Source organism: Nelumbo lutea, chromosome 1 (assembly GCF_056320005.1).
Source record: "Nelumbo lutea isolate HS-2025 chromosome 1, American lotus-T2T, whole genome shotgun sequence".
In the NCBI taxonomy this organism is placed as follows: Eukaryota; Viridiplantae; Streptophyta; class Magnoliopsida; order Proteales; family Nelumbonaceae; genus Nelumbo; species Nelumbo lutea.
This window is the reverse complement of record NC_142684.1, coordinates 158,906,669-158,924,264: the sequence shown is the minus strand read 5'-3', so window position 1 is coordinate 158,924,264 and position 17,596 is coordinate 158,906,669. Positions and strand designations below refer to the sequence as shown.

The 17,596-nt window shown below is 37.7% G+C and overlaps 1 protein-coding gene across 10 annotated transcripts in view; it reads right to left on the bottom strand.

The window, feature by feature from the left end:
- ATRX (P-loop containing nucleoside triphosphate hydrolases superfamily protein) overlaps positions 1-16,620 on the bottom strand; it is a 106,071-nt gene extending 89,451 nt beyond the window's left edge. For 3 of the 10 annotated variants that reach the window (XR_016103371.1, XM_088958307.1, XM_088958315.1), the window contains exons 1-5: positions 16,293-16,620; positions 3,592-3,747; positions 2,400-2,462; positions 2,224-2,319; positions 2,033-2,125 (exon numbers count right to left, since the gene is read on the bottom strand). Coding sequence is in view for 8 of the 10 variants with exons in the window: in XM_088958307.1 (XP_088814433.1) it covers positions 2,033-2,125; positions 2,224-2,319; positions 2,400-2,462; positions 3,592-3,711 (372 nt within the window). In the remaining 2 variants the exon portion in view is untranslated. Of the gene's footprint in view, positions 1-2,004; positions 2,126-2,223; positions 2,320-2,399; positions 2,463-3,323; positions 3,412-3,591; positions 3,748-16,292 lie in introns of those variants that run through there. The other 7 variants (XM_088958335.1, XM_088958343.1, XM_088958360.1 and 4 more) reach the window with 7 other exon arrangements.
- Between the last annotated feature and the right edge of the window lie 976 nt (positions 16,621-17,596).

Genomic DNA, 17,596 nt, shown 5'->3' with positions numbered 1-17,596 from the left:
TATATTTTCACTAAAGGACAAAATACTAGCATTGTGGATAAAATTCAAAATTAATAGAATCTAGGGATCCAAGTCAAATTTTGGGATGATATTTGGAGGGATGACATGTGAAATATGGATGTAATAGGACACAGTTTGACAAAAGAAAAAGAAGAAATGATTGGGTTACCATTTATGAAAATTTTGATTTCAATGAAAATAAAGAGAACCCCACCTAGATCAATTTACAATCCTTTAAAAATGCTAAATGAATACATATTGAAGGAGAAACTATGGCAGTTGAAGGATGCATTGGCTTCTTGAATGAAGAAAAAGGCAATAGAGAGAGAAAGATGAGAGAAAACTCAAAATCACTGTAGGGCATGGGAATCACTCACCACACATGACATAAGCTGTAAGATCTCAAATAAACTTCATTCAACATCTTTTATGTTTTTTTCACTATACACATATATTAGACACTATAGAGATGGCCAATCCTACTAGAACTAGGAAAAACAAAATTTACAATTGCCACTAACACAATAAAATTCCATAATTTCTAAACTACTTAACAAATGATTTGGAAATTTTAAATACAACTAAACTATGAACAGACAATCAAACTAATATCACACCCCCCCCCCAAGGAGATGCAAATTCACCAAAATACCCCTACTCACAGAAAATAAAGTACATAATTTTTTTCAAAAAAGAAAAACCAGTTTTTCTTCCTTCCTCCTGCATCACAAACATACCAACACCAAACTCAACATCTATATTTCTTTCAGTAAGAATTTAGCACAATGGATAGGATGCTGAATAGCTAATTGGAAATCTAGATTGTGGACCTCCCACTACCTTCTTTATAATCATTAATAAAAGTTCAATTCTATTAACAACAACTAAAAAGGAAGTTAAGGTGCATATATTTACTAATTTTACAAATGATAAAAGATACACCAACAACTCTATACATTGTGATACTAGCTCAGTAGCTCTTCCTTCTTGAAACTTCATTCTGACTAGCTCAGATTTAAATCCATCACAACATTATCCAAAGTTATGTCAGGATTTACAAATCTGTAATTCAGTTTTGGACAGGTTGATTGTTTTATATTATCCCCAGGCTGGGTGAGGGCATGGTCTGGGTGATCAGCTCGTAAAGCAGAGATTAGTTAGCCATGCAACTAAAACTACCCATCCAAGTTGCATCCCTTCCACTAATGCAAATTCATCCAGTTATTCGGACTGAATTGATACGCTTAAGGGTTGGTCACTCTGAAAACTTTGGAGCTTTTTTCAGATTATTCCATGGCTGACCTTTTGAGAAAGTGGAAAGAAATAGCTACCTCGGCCCAGTGCAAAAGGACCTCTAGACCTTCTTGGTCCCCCCCTCCTTCAGGATTCATAAAACTGAATTTTGATGGTTGTAGCTTAAGGAATCCTGGGCCTTCAGGGATTGGGGGAGTTTTCAGGAATGAGGCCGGGATTACTAATGCCATGTTCTCTCCCTATTGGAGAGGGTGACTCTCTTACGGCTGAGATTTTAGCAGTTCTGGAAGGAATCAAAAGAACAAGAGAATTTAACATTCGGTGCTTGTTCATTGAAGGAGACTCAGAGGTGGTGATTAGGTGGTTGAAGGAAGACAGCAATGGCTTGTGGAGCTACAGAAATGAAAAGAAAAAATTTTAATGGCTAAGGAGGGATATTGAGGTGAAGTACAGTTGGGTGGAGAGAAGTGTTAATTCCATGGCTGATGGGTTAGCCAAGCAAGGGGTGCTTAAGGACTCTTTGTTTTGGGCTAATTTTTAGCTTTCTTTATTGTTCTCTGTTGTGGGGGAGTTAAGACATTTTACCTCCCCTTTCTTGTACTTAAAGTTTCACAATTTTTATAATCTAATAAAGCATTTTGTTATTGATAAAAAAAAGAAAATACCAATTTACAAGAACACACACAGATTTTGTATAACTTTTCTTGATTGGTAATTTGTAAAACATTTATCAACAATCAAATACTTTACTCAAAATTGAGGGAAGAAAGAGGCAGACCAACAAGTTGGCACTCTCTGTCTCCAATCCATCCAGAACATTTTCCCACTCTTCCACGAAAATTCTCATTTCAGTCTTAACTGCCATGTCCAACTAAAAAATGAAAAATAAAAAACAAAACTAAGTCAGTGACAATGGATAAGCTCCAAAGGGTTAAAGAAATGGAACTACAAAAATGGGATTAAGCTTACATCATCCCCACTAATGGTCTGTGCCAATTCTGCTCGGACCTCACTCTCCACACGATCAAGTGACTCCTTCTCAAGTGATTCTTGCGCCTCAGCTGCCTAAAAATTAGAATGAGACAAGGAAAAAGACACAGGGAAAAGATAAAAGGGAAGATTAATCAAATGAAAGATAATAATACCTTACTCTCAACTTCCAAGAACTCAGCAAGGAGTTCTTCTATTTCTTCATCAGTCAAAGGTGTCTGCACAAAGAAAATTGACACTTACAAATTCAATCCATATGACATATTAATTATAATAAGAGGCTTCACGTTTGAAATTGTTTAACCAAATGGTCCAAGCAAAGCTGACAAACTAAACCCAACTAACAAAAGGACCAAACAATTAACAACAAAAGCAGTCGCTGACACATTCCAACCTTGATAAATATTAATGAAATAAAAATTGCTGCAACTTGCAAGTCCTCATACAAGTTCAAGTTAAGCACCCTTTTTTTGTTTGAAAATATGTGGTAGGAACCATAGTTGTCAAGGCAACGCCTAGGGCTGTAGTCAGCTTGAACTAGCTACATCCACATCCGATCCGATTATCAAATCTTTAGATCCAAGATTTGATATGTCGGGCTCATATTGGACTCAGATTTAATCTGTATTCACCTTATTATGATTAGAAAAAACAAAAAACAAAAAAAGGTTTTAAAAACTAACTTTTAACTTGTACATGTATAATAAATGTATATAAACGAAAAGACCAGATTGGTGCTCATCCCCAAATTGGTGCATTCTTTGTAAGGCTAATGGTGAGACTTGTTATCATTTACAAATCTCTTCTCCTTTCGTTGCATGTAGTCAGGAAAGGTTTTTCTCTCTCTTTGGTGGCTGGTGAATGGTACCTCCAAATATGGCAAGGTTATTCTATGAAGTGACTTTCACATGGCCAAGAAAAATAGGGAGGGTTGTGTGGAGATGCACAATGGCAGCAATTGTGTGGACAATAAGAGCAAGAGAGAAATTTTCGGGGAGGAAAGAAGTCAGGAGGCAATGTGTGAGTGCATAATGGCTAGGATGGTGCATTGGGTCAAATCCATGGAGTTTTTTTCTTACTATTCATATGATGACTTGTGGAGAAAGTGGGGAGAGGTGGCTCCATCTTCCACGAGGAAATTAAGAGTCCATAAACAATGGACACCACCTGAGGAGGGATATATTAAATTAATGTTTGATGGAACATTTAATAAAAAGTATTAGGTAAAACAATAAACGACAAATTGAAAAAATCAATTTCGGGTTTTATTTGCAACATTTAATAAGACAATGTGACATGATAGGAGATGAAGTAAAATGGAATATCAAATGTAAGTGAAATACTTGCCTCGAGATGAGCTCCATCATCATGTTCAGATGTGGATGGTTCACCATCACCTGAATCATCAACAAATGAATCACTAGAAGTGGTTTCCACATCTTCTACTTCCCCCTGTTGTTCCTCCATTCCAATCACAACTTAAGTCTTATTTATGTAAGTCCCCTACGTTAACATATGCCCAAGAAACAAACGTTTTAGCAAGATGAAAATCCATAAAATATGATGATTGATATCCTCCACCAACAAGACACAAATTGTCAAAAACCAAAGAAATATGAAAGGCAAGCAGATTTAAGTTTGGATAAATGCAAAATTTTTTAACTAAACCTATTTGTACAGTTGCACAAGTATATAACTACTTATTTTCCCTTAATCAAGATACTTTCTACTTAATTTTTTTTGTTTATCAATCAAGATACTTTCTACTTAATTATTGTTCAAAAGTGTTCCAATAGATTCAAATTTAAGAACTTCGATATCCTCAGCACCAGCTAGCTTTTTTCCTTATATACACAATGGAGGGCAGTCCATCCCCCATACCCCTAATCCCCCCCCAAACCGTGGTGGTAACAGGATTAAATCCCAAATCTCCACTACAACCAGCCAGATACCATTTTTTTATCAGAAATGATAACTTTCATTAAAGGTAAATTAAAACTGAGATACAGGAGTCAACCCTTATTAGAAGAGGTTGATCTAATAAACTCCAACCATTACAGAACTGCCCAGAAAAGCCTCTCCCTTACAGTCCCTTGTTTAGCTAAAGCATCAGCAAAACCATTTGCTGACCTCCTTACCCACTTGAAACAAACACCCACCTCCCTTGTTATGCTAAGTATTTCCCTCATAAGCTGTCTATATTGCCAAATTCCCAGCTGTCCTGATTGCATCCACCCAATTACCAACTTGGAGTCCCCCTCTATCTCAATCTACTTTAGCCCCAATTGTTTGGCCAGTTTTACACCTTGATATAGTGCCAAGATTTCTGATCTTAAGGAAACACCCCCTATACCAGATGGGCCTGGATCACCCATGAAGCTTCCATCGAAGTTCAGTTTTGCCCTCTGTGGTGTCGGTGGGGACCAAACCTCCTGTGCCACAGCTTTGGAAGAAGTTGTATTTGCCACAGTACTCCAGTTTCTAGAAATGTCTTCAGCTGAGAAATCCTTAAAAAGATCACAAGATTTCAACCAATGGATAACCTTGGATTAGGGTGGATACAGAATGGAGAATAAATTAGTAGCCCAAATCTGAACAGTTCCTATATCCTACTACTGGGTTCAAAAAATGTTGTTCATAGTCCAGATACTTGTGGAATTCTAAGCACTATTCTGCAGTCTCTGGATCATAATATCTGCAAATTTTGGTGCTGAATGCAGTTTGATTGTCTTCACCTGCAAATCTCAGCCTAATCCAATTACAATCTTATGGTTTTTAGTATGGTGGTACTGTTAATTTTGTTTTATAGACTACAACATTTTTGTCTATTTTGCATATTTAACACCTGTCATGCCCCATTGTCCACAATACCTTAAGATCTGCCTTTTTCTTACTTATCCTCAAAAATATCTGGCTTTGTTTTCACAAAACTCCCTTTCAGTTTATCAATAAAATTTAGAAATATCTTTTTTTTTTATAAGTGAATAAAATTTAGAAATATCCACCTTTAAACAATCAGATAAACACGAAGGGATCCTTATAAAAAAATAATTGCTTGGGGGATTCAAAAAGAATGCAAATGGTGTAGCATGATGTATGAAAATTATGATAGCATTGAGAAAATAATGCCATACATTGTACTCAGGCCCCTGTTGCTGACTGTAGATAAATACTTACAGGCATTCATATGTATATGGTTACAAAGTCAAGTAAGTTTTTTTATTTCATTGGATGGGCGAAGAAATTCTTTTTAGAAGATAAAAAATCAAGGAGAAAGAGTACATAAAGGGGATTAGACCATAAAAACTTAAGTGGTCAAGAACCAACCAGATACCATACCAACTGAACAAAAGCTTAGTTAAATATTAAAGCAAAGGAATTTATCAAAAAAATATATTAAAGCAAAGGAAAATAGTATGAATTCCTGGAAATTTTCAAGATTGCTTGTTTACTAGAACCACTCCTACAAAAAAAGCTTGCAGGTTAGCTTTCCTACAGTCAGGAGTTGCAATTGGATCGGTGAAGAATGAGCTAAAACCCACCCATTTAACAAATATGTGCAACCCATCCTTATAAAGCCTAAATGGAAGACACCTAGACACCTAGACACCTACCCACATCCACTCTTAACCCAACCCAACCTACACCCACCCACTCTAACCAAACCACTAAAGAGAGTGAGAAAATGAAGGGCCAGGAGGGTCAAAGACAGTAGAAAAGTGTTTGTAGACAAGACCAGGATTTGGGAGTTTGGACCTTGTTAATGCAACCAATGGGCATGATGCAGGATGATAATGGAGAAAGATCCACTATTTGATGCTTAAGAATTGGTCCTAGAATAAGTGAACCCAAACCAGCCAAAATAATAGTTGCTTACAGTATTTGCAACCAAAAATATGGCAATAACACTTAAAAACATAACAATCAAAACCAACATCTATAATTTTATTCTTGATATAAGTTCTTACATTTGAAGTTTTTTTTATAAGTAACTTCGATTTTATCTATCAACTACCAAAAGCATTGCAAGCATCCCTTAGAGAGGCACGAGATGTTAACTCTCTAACAGAAAATATAAAAATAAAAAACAAAACAAATTACATTTGAGCCCAATACAATATGTTTCTAACTACCCCTTGCTAAGCTAGAGCATTAGCCATCCCATTTGCCATTCTCCTATACAATTATACCCTTAAATTCATGTTTTGTAGTAAGCCATTAATTTTTTCTTCTTAGAAGAGATTCACACAACCACTTCCCAACTCCTCTAAACATCAACAAAAGAAAATTATGAGAACAATTTCAAAGTCCAAATCTAGACAATCACACAGGCTAACACAATCAAAAAGTTCTCACCTTGGTGCAGCCGGTACTCCGTAACGGAGGAAGACTCACGGAGAAGGCCAATGGCAACAACACTGAACCTCCGATTTTGCAACCCGACAAGGCCTAGTGACCTTAACCTCTACGCATGTAGATGGTGATAAAGAGTTTAGGGCTCTATGGCTCTAAACAAGACCCACCAGAGAAGGAACAAGGCAAGAAAGTAGATGACGATGATGATGATGATGAGTCCTTGGAGACCAAGGAATACCTTAGTATTCAAAAATTCAAACAACTGCATGTTACAAAGATCGGCCTAGATTATATAGAGCCGAGAAAAAAGATGCTACAATTTTGACACCTAACGAACATTCTACCAAATTAGCTAAACAAAAGGGTAATTGACTCTAGAAGATAGGCATAAGATTGAAATAAAAATTGTTGTTGATGGTGTTTGGCATGTAATTTCCCTGTCAGGCAATTGCTCAATGTGATATTCAATGACGGGTAGGCTCTGTTACTGTCACATATTGGTAGCTGTCTACAGATCTATAGTAGATGTTAGATAAGAAGTGTAACCGACCTTCGGAAATTGTCTAGGCATCACAAAAGTCTTGGCGAATAAGGTGAGTGTGCTAGATGGGATGTTGTTCACCGCACTTGGTTTTCGTCACATCACAGTCTTGCTTCCTCGTCACACTGCACCCAAGGTTCAAAATTTCGATACGATACATCCCGTATCGGGCATATCGTATCGTATCAGTGGCTTCACGACACACCTATTTAAAGGGATTTCGGGAACCACTCTTTTTGAATAAAAAATATGGTTAAAATTAAAAATGTCCAAAAAACAAATTTTGAAAAAAAAAAACTAGAAAATATAAGCATGCATTATTTTAAGTATTGATATGCCCTTGCCAATACACAAGGGCGTATCTATATTTTGAACCTTGACTGCACCCGCTCTCATCATTACTTCTCTCCTTTGTCTAAGAATTTTCTTGCATTCCTTTCTTCCCAAGTAAACCAACCCACAACTGCTCTCATGCATCTCCACATACTTCCCCATTCTTAGGCCAAACAAAGGTAGAAGGATCAAATTGTAGCATGTTAACCTCTGTTGGTGCATTCCCTCTACATCCAAACAAAGAGAAAAACCAATTCCAGATATCTACAACAAAAGGATAGGATATTACAAGGTGATAACAACCCGATAGATTTACACAAGACACACCAATTTGGAGACAAACACAAAGAGGGTCTTCTTTTCTGTAACAAGTCCAAAGTGTTGATCTTCCCATGAGCTACTTCCCAACAAAAGGCTCTCGTCTTGTTGGATGGGATGGACCAACACCAAATTTTTTAAAAGGAAAAGCAAGAGGAGCCAAAGAGAGACACAAAGACTTGAACAAAGAAGCACACGAGAACAAGCCTTTAGCATGGGGGCCCAAATACACCTATATGGTTTAGAGGGGTCTAGATATACACTATCAAGAATTTGTGAGAGAACATTCATCAAAAAAACGGAATTTGTGAGAGAACTAAACTAAAATTCACTTCATCATCCCTAGTGTTTTAAAAGCGCAAGGGCCAATTTGAGTCAGGCGCAAGGCAAGGCACATGCCTTTTTAAGAAAGGCACAAATTTAAAAAAAAAAGGCTAAAAATAAAAAAGAAAAAGGTCAAAATTCAAAATAAATCCCAATTTAAAAAAAATGCAAACAATATCAAAAAATATTAAACATAATGTTAATAAAAATATAAACTTAAATTTTAAAATAAATGATTTAAAAAACCTATTATCTAAAATTAAAATACATAAACATAACATGTAAATTGTATTCAAATGAAATTTTAAAAATAAAAGCAGACATATAAAGCATTTTCAAGCATGTAAAATGATTTAAAAAACCTATTATCTAAAATTAAAATACATAAACATAACATGTAAATTGTATTCAAATGAAATTTTAAAAATAAAAGCAGACATATAAAGCATTTTCAAGCATGTAAAGCCCACAATCTCTTTTTTTCCTTAATTACATTACTTCAAGTAGCTAATGTGATGTAAAACATATTGCATTCTTGATTCTATGAGTCGCCTTTGTACCACACCCCTCGAGGCAAGCCAGAACAAGTCTATGGTAGGGCCTTTGTACCCCCTATTCGCTGATGTTGTTCATTCTTCTTACAAGGCAATGAAAGTGGTAAAATCATTATTTTTTATGTGAGAAATAAGAATTTCAGACCCTAACATAGACATGTCTAGGCTTGCCTCGAGGTGCGTGGTCGGGGGTCCGGGTTTGGAGCCCCCGGCCCAACCGTTAGTCTCAAAAAAAAAAGCAAAAAGCGCAAAATTTTAAAAAGGCGCACACCTGGGCTGAGGTGCAAGGCGCATCAAGCGTGTGCCTTTTGAAAGGGGTGCACCTAGGACCTGAGCGAGGCACATACCCCAATGCGCCTCGCCTTTTAAATCACTAATCATCCCTTGGACGTCTTCAGAAGCCAATGTCCCAATTACGACCCATAGAAAGTAAAGGAGCAATGAATTTCAAAACCCCATTCTTGTATAGAGAAACGGAATACAAAGAAGGTAATAGGTCCTTCATAAGAGAGGAGCCGACCAAGATATCTTCCCAAAATCTGGCTAAATCCCCAAAGCAAACGTCATACCTAATAAAACTGAGAAACTGAAGAAGAACCATGAATAGATTTCCGCAATGATGTTGAAATAGCCCAATGTGATACACTTGCATCTGAACTAAATTCCACCCTTTCATGTATACTAGACACTACCTCATGCCACGACCTCTCCCTCTCCAATGGCCACCTCCATAACCATTTTCCTAGTAAAGCCACATTCTTCCTATCAACATTAACAACCCCCAACCCGCCTTCTTGAATACTTAGGCAAACTATCTGCCACCTTACTAAATGGTCTTTGTTTTCTTCACCTAGCACTACAAAAAAGGAAAAAAAAAAACCATTAGTTTCTCAACCTTTTTTACCTTCTTTTGAGGGGATCTTAAAGACTGAAAGATGAAAGATTGGCAAAATTTTACAACAGAGATTTTATTAGCATGATCTTGCCTCCTAAAGAGATGCAATTCCTCTTCCAAAATAGGGTTCCATATCCTATTTTCCTTGGGGTTTGCTCCTAGGAAGAGACCCAAATAAATCAAAGGCCAACTAGAGATGAAATACTCTAGAATGGTTCTACTGCATTTACCTCTCCTTCCTCCATATCAACCCCTACAATCAAACCTTTCTCAAAATTAAACTTTAGATTAGAGACAGCTTCAAATTTCCTAACCAACTCCTTCAAATTCCCTACCAAATTCTGCTCTCCTCCTATATATATCAGCAAACTAAAAGTGAGTAACTGATATCCTATTCCTGCCTACTTTCCAACCCTTAATCTCCTCCTCCCTATCAGCCTTTGAGATTAACCTACTAAAGACATTTGCTACAAGAGTGAAGTGGAAAGATGATAAGGTTCCCCTTGCCTCAAACCTCTACAAGCCGAACAAAGCCTTTAACCATCCCATTTATAACAACAAAATAGTGACTTGATTCTAAACTCCCAAAAACCTAATTACACCACCTCGCCCCAAAGCCACAATTTTTCATCACCTTAATCAAAAATGTCCAATCCACCAAATCATAGGCCTTCTCTAAGTCTATCTTGCACACTATAGTGAGAATGGGTCAAAATGGGCCTTAGTGTTTTTTATTTCTTTTAGGTAGTATTTATGTTTAAGTTTGTTGCTTATGGGCTTTTTTTTGTTCTCTTTAATTATCTATTTAGTGTTAGCCACCTCATTAAGGGCATCCAAGTAATTGTACTTAATTTTAGAATTAAGTTAGTAGAAGAGATCAAAGGGGCTAGAGAGAGAGGTTCGAACTCACCTTTTCTCTCTTCCCTTCTCTTCTTCTTCCACAACCTACTGTTGAAAACCTCTTTATTCTTTGTTCTCTTCCTTCCTTTCTTTTTTTTCCTATATTTTCTAAATTACTGCAGGTGTATTTCTCAACTTGGTATCAGAGTGGGTTTTCATTTTTCGACTTCTTTCTCTTTTCTTTGCCCATAAATAGTGTGTATGGAGAACTGATCAGTTGATCAATCAGCAACTTATGCATCCCAGCTAGAAGGGTTTTTGGAGAGTTTTTGTGGAGGTTTTAATCCTTAATTGAAGCCCAAGGAAGGCTCTTGGAGATTTTTCCTGAAAACCGTAGATAACTGAAAAAATCTTGTTACATGTCATAGAGACATTTTGCACCAGACACTTGGGGATCAGAGGTAAGATTTTTTATTTCCATTAAGAGTGGTTTTGGTTGGACTGAGTTCTAGAACCTCTTGTAGGAGCGGTTGAAGTTCCTCTCTTTCTCCTCATCCTGTCGGGTCCTGTGAAACCCTGTTTTGGGGTGTTGAAGGGTTGTTCTTTGCTAAGAACAGTAATTCTAGCCTACAAAAACCCTAATTTGATTTCGTTTGCATCTATTCACTCAATGGAGCAAACTAGAGGAGAGAACAAATATTCCACAAATTCTAGGTTTGGACATGGGGGGTCAATGGAGAATCTTTTTGAAGTTATGGCTACTGTGAACTTAGATGGGACCAATTATTTAGCTTGGTCTCAATCTATTAAGATACATGTGTAGTAGAGGGAAATGGGGTTACGTTACCAAGAGCAAGAAGAAACTGGAGGAGGATCCTACCTATGAAAGGTGGATGCAAGAAAACTACACAGTAGTAGATTGGTTAGTGAATTCTATGCAACCACACATTAGTCAACATTACCTGTGGGTGGAAACTACAAAGTGTGGGATAGTGTCACGAAGACCTATTCCCAAAAGTTTAATGTTGCACGGGCCTACAAATTAAAGAATGATGTGAATAATCTAAGACAAGGGAGAAGTCCTTTAGTCATCTACTTCTCTATGTTGAAATCTCTTTGGCAACAGATTGATTTGATGGAAACTGTTGTTTGGGGCTATACATAGGATGTAGAAACGTATAAGAAGTTGGTGGAGTGAAATCAAGTCTTTGAGTTCCTTACCGGACTCAACCCTAAGTATGATATTGTGAGGCAAAATGTTTTAGCAAAGGATGGTAGGCTATGGTGAGCAATGAGGAGAGTAGAAGACAAGTCTAGTCTGTCAAGTCGCAGGTTGATCACTATGCCAATGTCAAGATTGAAGGAATGAGAGATCCATCATATGGATGGCCGAACCCTGCAGGAAGGTTGGGCGAAATTTCAAAAATTTCCTCTCCCCTCATCTGGGAATCACATTCCCTGTTTTAGAAAATCTGCATTTTCAATGATCAATCTTGAACCCTAAATCGAACCAGATCTAAAACCAGAAGCAGGAGAGGGATATACCTGATACGGAGAAACAATATCTCCCAATGGAGGTGTTCACGCCCAAAGAAGGAACCAAAGACTGCTCCCACTAAAGATGGCGCAGTGTAGGATGGAGCAGAATCAACAGTGTTCTTCCAAAGAACCAGATCCTTCGCAAGAATCAGTTGGACGGCACATGAGCACGACTTCCAACCAGCCCTTTCACCAAGGACTGATATCAAGAACTGTTCTTGATGACTCCTACTGTCGTGGAGATACACTGGCAATGAAGACGGCAGCAAGAAGGAGGCGACAGGGAGAAATCAGTGCAGTCTTACTGGAAGTTGTTTTCTCTCTTCTGTAATCTTTTCTCTGTAGGTGAGAATGTGTTAGAGGCTATCGCCCCCTCCTCATTTTATAACCTTAAAGGGATCAGTTCCTAATCCTATTAGGAGTTGCTGATCCAAATCTTATTTGGATCTAAATCCCCTTTAAGTGATAAGGATGAGTCCTTATCTTATCTGCAGATTAGATCACCCCTTCCTGATCTTATCAGAAGGTTTCCAGATTCAAATATTTATTTGGATTTGGACTCTCTGAGTGGATAGGGATAAGACCTTATCCTATCTGCTAATCTAATCTCAGATCCGCCCCCTTCTTTAACTAATCAAATCAGCCCAATTCGAAATGGGCTTTAGGCCCAATAAGTATATGTGCTCACTTAGCCTTCCAAACTAATGCCCAATTGGGCTTTCTTGTATGGCGTGGGACCCAAGCATTGATCTACACATCAGCCACAAGGGTTCGGCCCAACCTTTGTTACAAGGCCTAGCCAAATTCACTGGAAAGCCCAATGAACCCCTTGAGCCCATCACATAGACACTATGGGCCCAACACTTACACTAAGTGGTCCCTAGGCCAAGCCACCTTGTAACACCCAGGGACTGTAGGCAGATGCAAGATTAGCCCATCAGGTATAACCCTTAATGGCCTTACACTTAACCTCTCAGCCTATAATGATCAAACACTACCCGACAAAAGAGGACCTCTCCCTCGGCTACAAGGAATAGTGTTATACTCTCTACTCACATGGATCCCGGAAATTAAGACATTTTGCAAACATTTTGAAACCATATATGTATATATACGGATATATATATATATATAATATATTTTGCAAAACAAATTTCAACGATTGAAATTAGCTACCGGCAGTCTTGGTGTCCATCAGAGAGAATGTATCCCCGATCATTACCTTTGTCCGACAAAGGGGTTGATCATGTCACTATGATCACCCACTTAGATGAATTCTCAAATTGTCCCAACATACCCAGGTTTTAACCCCCTCTAAAGATCTCACTGATTGACATATAGAAGGCAGCCCAATCCGACACCTAGTGCAGTATCATAATCGAGTTTAGGAGTCAGGTGTAACTTTCTAGTTTTTCCCACTAATCTCCAAGGTACAGGGCAATACTGGAAATCTGGTCTGGTTCAGAGTTTCAAGCAAACCTACACTGCATGTTCCTCGAGTCTCACCCTGGCGGTTGAGACAGGCCACCCCAACATTTGGCAGCACACCAGTGTCAGCCTTGGTAGGATAAATTTCCCCAGACTTATCCAACAGCTGTGAACATTCTAAACTAACATGATTCTCATAAGTGTCCAGTTTAAGGGTATTATATAGAAACACACCACAAGAACATGAATCAAATATGTACTTTATTCATTTACAATAAATGTCATAATGTACATCATTCTGATTGGAGCTAAGGGCATACAACTGTCTAACAAAGATGAAACCAAAAGTTAACACTAGGAAGAAAGATGTTATCTATGAATACTACAAGAAGCCTAAACACACTAAAAACACCTCCTCATAAGGTGAACAAGAACAGGGTAGAGAGAAGTCTGTGGGAGAACAACTTGCAACCGCCAGGGCTGAGTATGAGGAGTATGTCTGAATAATCAGTCATTTGGAGTCCACTGCTAAAGCTTCAAAGATTGTTCCTTCCTCTGCATATGCTCAGGTATTTGTGCCACTACACATCATACTTCTATTTCAGGTACTCATAAAACCCCCGTGCATAATTGATTTTGGTGCTTCTTACCATATGATCAATGTTTCACAGTTATTCACCTCTTACCAACTCCTTTCTAGCTGGGATAAGATATCCCTTGTTGATGGCTCTCTTGCCCCTATCATGGGAAATGAAACATTAAGACCTCCCATGCCACAACCTCATCTGTTTCTTCATGTACCTAAACTTAATACTAATTTGCTTTTAGTTAGTAATTTAACTAAATCCTTGAATTACAGTGTGACATTTTTCCCTTCATATTGTGTTTTTCAGGACATGAAATCTTAGAAGATGATTGGGAGTGGCTATGAGGCGAATGGGATCAATCTATTAGACATGCCAAAGTAAAGCCAAGTAAAACTTAAGAGAACTGCATATGTTTTAGAGTCCACTAGTCGTATTGTGTTATGTCATAATCGCCTCGGTAATTTGTCCTTGTCTTCATTGAGACATTTGTTTCTAGAGTTATTTAAAGGAATCAATCTATCGAATCTACATTGTGAGTCTTGTGAGTCTTCAAAGCAATGTAAGAACACTTATCCTTCAAAAAAATAAAAGATCGACTATTCCTTTTAATATTGTTCACTCTGATGTGCATGGGCTTTACCATTTACCATGTATGGGTGGCTATAGATATTTTATCCTATTTATTGATGATTTATCACGATATACCTGGATTTACCTTATGTGCTCTCATGCTGAAGTGCCTAAACTTGTGCAACAGTTACTCAGCCAATACCAGCTTTCAAAAACCCCAAACCAAACAATCTAACCTAAGCCACCACTTTCAAAGGTTCTAGACCACCTTACCCCTCCAAACACCCTTAAACAATATTAAACAGCACTAAATAAGTCTCAATGTCCACTGCACCAAGGTGCAAGAACAGAAGATGTTTTTTGTCTAGAGTTGGGTTGCCTCCACGACAAGAAGTTTAATTGGTAACTTCTGAGTCAATAGAATCATTATAGGATGAAAATTTGGTTTACCCCAACAACAATAAGGATGCCTAGATTATGCAAGCAAACTCCTACACATATATTCCAGACAAAACTCAAATTTGGTGGTTTCAGCTTTGGAAATCCAGGCAGATCAGGTATAGGAGTCTATGGAATCATTATGGCACTCAAATTACAGCACTTTTGCAGTGGAAGGCAATTCAGTGGTGGTTATAGGCTGGTATCATAACGATGCATTAGGAACTTGGCAGCAAGGAACCCTATGAAAGAGGTAAGGAGTCTAATTAGAGAGCTGGGAGCATCTACTCTGTAGAGTCACCGATCAGCAAATGCATTAGCAGACCCCTTGGCTAGGCAAGGGGCAAACCACAATTAACTGTTTTTTGGGGGTTACAAATCAGGCAATGTAATTAGAATATGCTGAAAAGAATCAAGGGGTGGGATGAAAAATACCCAATCTTTGTATCATATTATTCTTTTATAATTTTAATAATATTGGAAGTTACCAATCAAGGAAAAAAATGTCATGTCTTAGTGTCTTCACCAAGAAAATTAGCTATTCTTTTAAACTCATCTCACTAACAATACTGTCTATCTACTAAAACTCTTGAGTGTAAGGAAATGAAAGGCCAAGTCCAACTACTTTGTCAGCCTCAACTAATTTTTTTCCAATGGAGAAAAAATGTGGCAACATATACCATATTTCCATGCCTCAATTTCCATTTTAGACATAAGCAAACTATTGATACAATCATACCATGGATATGTATCATTTTTTGTAGTGTCAATGTCAAGAAATAGTTCCCTCTTTTTTCCTTCTTTAGGGACATAGTAAGCCAACTTTAAAATAAGTTAATGAATGCCATTGGTGGTCCAACTAACAACACCATTAAAAACTACCCAAATTAAGTACAACCCAGATGACCTTCACCTTGACTTCCCAGCATCCACTATTCATTTCTCCTCCGCCTCCCGTTTCTGAACATCATCAAATGTTCAAAACACACACACAACTTAGCTCAACCACTTCAACAGGCGAAACCAAAGCAACTAACAATGAAACGACTCAAGACAATTCAATTAGCAGAGCAATAATCATATAAAATAAAGGCTCTACTACGCTCCAAAAAAATCAAAACCACAAATCACCAGCATACTCGACCCTGCAATTACAACTTCCGGCCCTACCTAAAGCATGAAGGGAAGCATAAACAAAAAAGTCATGTATATAAACTACATCGGACACAGAGATTATTCAACATGAATTGGAATGAAACAAAATTGAAAATAGTTGGAACAGCTCTACAAGTGTTTTAACTCTTAAGTTCGAACACGGGACTTACCTGTAGATTTCTAGGGTTCGAAATGAAAGCCAATCGACGCGGCAGTCAGAGAGAGAGAGAAGTAGGGAGGGAGGGTTTATTGCATTTTCAATATTTTCTGAAAAGGGGACAAAACCATAGAGAGGGAGAAACGTATAACGTGAAGCGGCAGGTACTTATGGAACGTGGGGTCGGATTGATTTTAATCTATTCGTACAGGGGTACTTCCGGTAATACATCTGGAATAGGGGTATTTCGGATAAAATATTACGTAATTAGGTCTGGCGCAAGGACCTGCCGGCTCGCGAAATGGTAGTTTTGGTTCTGACAACTGACGCCCGACGGGTTCGGGACTCAGGATTTGCGGCGTTCTACTTTTATATTAATTCTCGTACGTATTTATATCTTCGATGATTCCCAACACGTGGAAAGAGCTGAGTCGTGAGCGTGGATGGATGATGTAACTCATCCTGTCCGTTCATCTAATTAGATTTTTTTTGGGTATATCCAACTTTGTCGATGGCTCCACGTCATCGTTATCCCCCTATATTAATATATTATTCTAGTTTTACGGTGTAGCTTGTCAACTCCTGTTTTACGTATCGCTTACGGGTTTTGCTTTTGTTAATTGTTTGGTGACATACTGACATCTACTATTTCTGCTGGTAAACGGATAGTGTTTTGTGCCACCTGTGCTTTAGGCAATTATTCTTACCATGCCGGAAGGGTATGATACCCGAAGAACTTTGACCAATCAGGCCACCGATGAATTTCAGTTGATTGCCTGATTCGTTGCCACTTCTACGACACCAATGGATCGGTTGGTTATCCGATATTAGATATCATACCTTTTCCTTATCGTAATAAGTAGCGAGTAGCCCTGCTTCGCAGGGGCAAATGAAAACGAAAAGGGTATAGGGGAAAAATGGCTAAATAAAATATTAATATAATAAAGAGATGCAAATGGAGTCACCGCGGGAAGTTAAAAAAAAAAATGTAAATGCTAATGGTTAGTTTGGAAGGAGTACAAATACAAATATGGAGAGTACAAAATCTTATATTTTGTATTATTCATTATGTATCTTATTGTACATATTTGCATTTGTATTCTTTCTAAATTGAGTCTAATGAATAAAATACAACAAAAAATTTGAATTACCCCAGTTTAGTATATGTTTGGCATGGCTTCCATTTATTAAATAAGCATTTGTATTTGATTTGTCTTCAAAACTAAGAAAAAATTATTGACAAAAGTTTTTTTAGGATTTGTTAATAACTAAATGTCACTAGGCACCATTAGGCACCACATCAACGGAACAATAAAT